The sequence below is a fragment of the Arachis duranensis genome, unplaced genomic scaffold (genome assembly GCF_000817695.3).
Source record: "Arachis duranensis cultivar V14167 unplaced genomic scaffold, aradu.V14167.gnm2.J7QH unplaced_Scaffold_232527, whole genome shotgun sequence".
In the NCBI taxonomy this organism is placed as follows: domain Eukaryota; kingdom Viridiplantae; phylum Streptophyta; class Magnoliopsida; order Fabales; family Fabaceae; genus Arachis; species Arachis duranensis.
Genome location: NW_026264853.1, coordinates 870020 through 876665, shown reverse-complemented (window position 1 = coordinate 876665; position 6646 = coordinate 870020). Strand labels below are relative to the sequence as shown.

The window sequence follows — 6646 nt, the reverse complement described above, 5'->3', positions numbered from 1 at the left end:
CACAGTTCGGTTCGACCGACCGATTACCGGCCGGTTCGCCAGTTCAATTCCGATTTTTTAATTTCGCAGTTTTGATGATTGATCGATCCATTTTTCAGTCCGGTTCACGGTTTGACCGGTCCGACCGGCCGGTTCGAACCAGTTTTTAGAACATTGATAATTGTGAACGGCTACTTCACCTTAAATTATAGAGCTATTAGAATTTACATGTGTTTTTTTGTTGAACACCAAATGCGAAACAATGGCTCAACGCTCTGTTAGGGTTTCCACTCAAGAGGACGACCTCGTACAGAGAAGCACAAAGAAAGTTAAAACTCGAGAAGAGGTTGATCTCAATCAACCATCTGAGTGCATGGAAATTGTCTCTGTTGGAGGAAATAATTTCAATATATCGAAAGGATCATATAAAGATACACTATTGACAAGCCCGGGGCTGAAAGAAGATTAGAACACCTTGCCTGACGTGGAAATTGATAGCCCCAACCCTGAGGACAAATGGTATAGGAATGAAGATGATCATGAAAACAACGAGAAATCGTTCGACCCTTGTCCCAATATTCCGGTGGCGAAGGAGGAATTTGAGGAGTGGTGTAAACCATGGAAGAATGCTCTCATGGTTAAACTGCTGGGAAAACGTGTGACGTTTGCATTCATGGAACAACGACTCCGCAGAGACTGGGAGAAAAAAGGTAAGATCCATGTTATTGATATGAATCGTGACTATTTCTTGGTTCACTTTGCAGATGAGGAGGATTACGCACATGCGCTTTTGGAGGGCCCTTGGATGATCGCTGGCCACTACCTCATAGTACAAAGATGGCGACCTTTTTTCCTATCCGGGACAACAGAAATCAGAAAAATAGCAACCTGGATTCGCATTCCAAACTTGCCGATCAAACTGTATAACCACAGATTCCTCTGGAGAGTTGGCTTAGCCATTGGGCACATGCTCAAGATTGATCGTACTACATCCATTCATTCAAGGGGTAAATTCGCTAGTATATGTGTGGAGATCGATTTGGCAAAACAACTAGTACCGATAATCTCTGTGCTTGGCTGTGAACTACACCTCGAGTATGAAGGTTTATACCAAATTTGCTTTTCCTGTGGTAAATACGGGCACAGATCCGAACAATGCATGGATAATGACGCTATGAACGGTGACCCTATGGAAGACAACCGGTCCGGTGAGAATCCACAAGGTGAGGTCCCGGACGGCAAGGTCGGAAACGAAAATGGAAATGCCACAGAACCCCAGGATCAGCGCAATCATAGCAACGGTAAATCCAACCCGGATTTTGGGCCTTGGATGATGGTGCAACGGTACAATAATAGAAATAAGCCCCAAGTAGGAAAGAAACCTTTTCATGCCAACCAAGATGCGCTCATTATCTACAGCTCTGAAGAAGGAAACTCGCCAATAAGGAATAATCCCAATTCGGGATCTCGCTTTAATATCCTGCAAGAAGAAAATCTGGAAAGTATGCATGAAGATGGGACGAAGTATAAAGAGAGCCAAGGTTTTTTGGATAGGAATGGGCCTAACATAAGCCAAGCCCAAGGCACAACAACTAAGGTCCAAGTGCAAACAAAAACTACCAAACCGGGTGCGGGGAAGAACCCACAGAACCAGCAAAAATTTGCTACCCGCCCAAAACCCACGATTGAACCGGGTAAGAAAGTTAACACCGGAAAAAATAAACCTAAAACACCAGCATCCTCTACTGCACGGCCTACAGGAACAGAGAACCACATGGAAGCTGCGAAGAAGAAGGAGCATAACTCTGAGCTGGAAGGTATGGAAATGGTGGTTAATGACTACATGAGAAAGATTGAGCTAGAAAGATGGGATACCTTTAATACCTTGAAAGATTCTTCGAGAAATATGGAGATACATGGGATAAGACAAAACTTACTATTCAACCCAGATAAACAACAGCAACCTATGAAGGAGCGAATGGAGAGCATGGAGGAGAGAGGTGACCAAGTCGGACACATTGATGTGGCCATGAGTGATTTCGTTGGGGAAGGAACCCAGAGTGCATCTTCATCCCGGAACCAGGGGGGCCCAATGATTGGGGCTTGCTCTCGGAAGTTGATCTAGCCATGTGGGCTCATTTTCACACCAGGATTGATAATGAACATCATTAGCTGGAACTGCAGGGGGGTAGGTAGCAAAACCTTCCCTTCTCTCATCCGAGATCTGAGACACGAGTATAGCGCTAATTTGTTCTTTCTGTTGGAAACTCATGTGAATGGTATTCGGGGTAATCAAATTCGACATAAGATAGGCTTTGATCAATCTTTTGTCGTAGATGCAACGGGACACGCTGGAGGAATTTGGTGTCTCTGGGATTCTTCTGTTTGGAAGGTGGACGTTCTGGAGCATGACAAGCAGTTTGTTCACCTTAAGATTACTGGTAATAACTCTACTCCTTGGCTCATCTCTGCTATTTATGGGAGCCCCCAAAGGGCGACTAGAAGACTGTTATGGCTACAACTAAAAACTTATGCTTCTAGTGTGAATCTCCCTGGTGTCTGTTGGGCGACTTTAACGCCATGCTCCATAATCATGAAAAAAGTGGAGGGGCACTGAGTAGCAGTCACAGGGCCTGTAAAGATTTTCAGGAGTGTGTTTCGAATTGTGGCCTGGTTGATTTGGGTTTTACAGGTTGGCCTTACACCTGGAAAAGGGCTAATCTGGCGGAGAGACTTGACAGAGGTTTAAGCAACCTAGATTGGCAAATTCAATTCCCCGAGGCGATTATTAAGCATATGCCCATGCTTAAATCGGATCATTCCCCGATCTGCCTACAACTTTTCCCAACTTTCTCCCAAAATAGAAGGAGACGCCCATTCCGATTCTTAGCGGCATGGATCAGCCACCCAGATTTTGGAAACGTGGTGAATACATCTTGGAATATTCAGGGTTCTTGGACTGAGGGGATCTCGAACTTTAAAAGCAGAATTACGGATTGGAATAGGTCAGTCTTTGGTAACATCTTTCAGCGTAAGCAGAAAATTCTTAGACGCCTCCAAGGTATCAACTTGAGCTTGGGGCAATCCCCAAACTCTTTTCTTGAGAAATTGCAAAAAGATCTATGGGGGGAGTATGAACAGACTCTTAACCAGGAAGAAATGCTTTGGTTCCAAAAGTCTAGGAACAAGTGGATCGAGTTCGGTGACCGAAACACTAAATTCTTCCATGGTTCCACCATGATTAGAAGACGCAAAAATATAATTGTCTCTCTGCAGAATGACACTGGTGAATGGATAAATGATAAGCCTACCCTTGAAAATATGGCAACTTCTTTTTTCAACAACCTCTACACTGATAGCTCTCCCCATACTCCCTTCTTTCTTCAAAACATGTTCCCCAATCTGAACAACACAGAATCTCATGCCTTGGGCCGGAATGTATCAAATGAGGAAATCAAAGATGCCATGTTTGACATTGGGAGTTGGAAGGCTCTGGGAAGAGACGGATTGCAAGCCATCTTCTACCAAAGTCAGTGGAGTAAAATAGGCAACGACGTATGCAACCTAACCAAGAGTATCTTCCTGCAACCAAAAAAGGTCAAAGAGGTTAATGAAACCCTTATCACCCTTATCTCGAAAGTCGAACCTGTATCTCACTTTAAGCAGTTAAGACCCATCAGCCTTTGCAATGTTTCTTATAAAGTGGTTACAAAAATTTTGGCTAATAGATTGAGAAGTGTTATGAACAAGTTGGTTAGACCAAATCAGTGCAGCTTTATTCCTGGTAGACAGAGCGCCGACAACATCATCATCACTCAAGAAGTTATCCATTCTATGAGGAATAAAAAAGGGGGAAAGGGTTGGATGGCTATAAAGATCGACCTGGAAAAAGCTTACGATAGACTTAAATGGAGTTTTATCAAGGAAACCCTCTTGGATATCGGGCTCCCAAAAAATTTCATTGATCTAACCCTCTCCTGTATTTCGACGGCCAGAATGAGAGTCCTGTGGAATGGAGAGGAACTCGAGGAATTCTCACCTACTAGAGGCATTAGACAAGGAGACCCCATATCTCCCTATATCTTTGTTCTTTGCATTGAAAGGCTCTCCCAACTAATCAGTATAGCAGTGGATCAAGACGTTTGGAAGCCTATATGTCTAAAGAAGGATGGACCTCCTATCTCCCATCTGTGCTTTGCAGATGATATCATTCTTTTTGCAGAAGCCAAAGTCGACCAAGCCAATATCATCAATAAGTGTCTAGAAGCCTTCTGTCAAAGCTCTGGCCAGAATGTCAGCAAAGAGAAAACTAGAATCTTCTTCTCTAAAAATGTGGGGCACATGGTTCGCACAGAGATAAGTAATGTCCTACAGTTTGCTAGAACTGATGATCTGGGAAAGTACTTGGGGGTGCCCGTTCTTCATTCTAAAGTAACAAAACATACCTTTGAAGGCATCATAAACAAACTCCATGCCAGACTAAATTCGTCGAAAGCTTCCTCTCTCTCCCTGGCTGGAAGAACTACTCTGGTGAAATCTGTTCTTTCTTCAATGCCTTTGTATAATATGCAATCTGCTATATTACCTGCCTCTACTTGTAATACTATTGATCGTATTTGCAGGAATTTTATTTGGGGCGACACTGATCAAAATAAGAAGATACACCTTCTTAACTGGAAGATGATCTGTGAGCCGAAACACACTGGTGGATTGGGTATTAGACATGCAAGCCTTGGCAACAAAGCCTTTATGATGAAAGCCGGTTGGGGACTGATAGCTAAAAAAGACGACCTTTGGGCTAAAGTCCTCCGGTCAAAGTATGGTTGTGGCAATGACACTATGCCCAGAGTAGAAAGAAAAAGGAGTAATTCCAATATCTGGAGAGGTATCTGTGCTTCCTGGGAGAACGTTGAGCGCAATTGCATCTGGAGAGTTGGAGATGGAACCCGAATCCGCTTCTGGGACCATCACTGGGCTCCGGGGGCAGGACGTCTGAGTGATTCTTTAAGTCAGGTAAGTAGTGGTTTCAACTCTACTGAGTTACTGATGGATTTTTGTGATATTTCAGGTCATTGGGATGTGGGAAAGCTCCAAGGGATGCTGCCCGAGGATATTGTTCAGAGAATCACAGCCATTTCTCCTCCGTCCCCGTGGAAGGAAGCTGATCATATTGCCTGGGAGCCTTCCTCAGACGGAATTTTCAGCACTAAAACAGCTTACCAGGTGATTATGGAGGAACAACACACTCAAAATCAGAACTTCCGGTTGGTCTGGAGGTGGCAGGGCCCGGAAAGGATAAGAACTTTCCTGTGGCTGGCGACCCATAATGTAATCCTCACGAACTCAGAAAGGAAACGGAGACATTTAACAAATGATGACTCCTGCCCAAGATGCCGTTGTCATGAAGAATCTACCATCCATGTGCTTCGGGACTGTTTCTATGCCAAAAGCATTTGGAGAAAGCTCTTCCCTCCAATTGGGATAAATTCCTTTTTTAATACCGACCTCAACGAGTGGCTGCTTCAAAACCTGAAATCCAATAACAAGTGGAGTTGTTTATTCGGTGTTGCAGTGTCAACTATGTGGTATCTTCGTAACAAGCTGGTTTTTAATGGTGAGTCAGTTTTAGTCACAACAGCTGTAAACCAGATACGAGCGCGATCAGAGGAATTTGGCAGAGTGGTCCAAACCAACTTAACATTGCGAAATAACCATAACTCTGGCGCCAGCAATATAAGATGGTCTCGACCCGAGAAAGGATACATTAAGGTTAATGTTGATGGTTCCTGGTTTAGCCACAAGAATAATGCTGCTTGTGGCGGTGTCTTCAGGGATGCGAACGGGAAGTTTATGTCGAGATTTGCATGTAACCTGGGAAATTGCTCAATTATGCATGCGGAATTGTAGGCAGTAATTCATGGGCTTAACATTGCTACAACTAACGGTTATCATAACCTTGTTGTGGAGTCCGACTCGGCTGCTGCGATTAACTTTATCAATCGCGGTTGCCCCCCAACTCACCCTGGTGCTCCACTGGTGCAGGATATCAGAATCTTGGCAGGCCGGATTTAGAATATTACTTGGATACACTCTCTTCGTGAAGCGAACTCTGTGACAGATCTTCTTGCTAAGAAGGGACAAGATCTCCTTATTGGTTTGCATCTGTTTGATCAGGCCCTCCCTTGTATTAGTTATGCACTTTTCTGTGACTGTATTGATGGCACCAGGGTAAGAGGGTCCTAAGCTCTTGCTACCCTCTTGCTGTTTGGCTTTCCTGTTTGGCTTTCTCCTTTGCTTTTGGGGTCTTTGACCCCCCTTAGATCACCAAAAAAAAAAAAAAAATTATAGAACTTTTAAATTCACGTGGGTGAAACGATTTCGAAGTCCGTAAGGAGTAGGCGTTGAAGGGTTGATGTGCATTGGATAGCACATAGCAGGCTCTTTAGTGCACGTGTTATTCATGCACCTATACTCTTTCCTGCGCCTGCGTGTCATACGTACTATCAAATCTCAACTCTAAACTTCACATCAATCTTGTGATCCATAGTTATTCCTAATTTCCTATTGTATACTGCATAAGAAAGCTCTTAAAGTATATCAATATACTAATGTTCAATGAGTTTTAACTATTAATTTTAATAATATATATTATATATATTTTTTATAA

The 6646-nt window shown here is 43.5% G+C and overlaps 1 protein-coding gene across 1 annotated transcript in view; it reads left to right on the top strand.

Moving 5' to 3' along the window:
• Positions 1–2137: 2137 nt before the first annotated feature.
• LOC127744218 (uncharacterized) overlaps positions 2138–6646 on the top strand; it is a 15931-nt gene continuing 11422 nt past the window's right edge. The window contains exons 1-3 of the mRNA XM_052256501.1: positions 2138–2420; positions 2672–5841; positions 5887–6040. Of these exons, the coding sequence (XP_052112461.1) occupies positions 2138–2420; positions 2672–5841; positions 5887–6040 (3607 nt within the window). The remainder of the gene's footprint in view (positions 2421–2671; positions 5842–5886; positions 6041–6646) is intronic.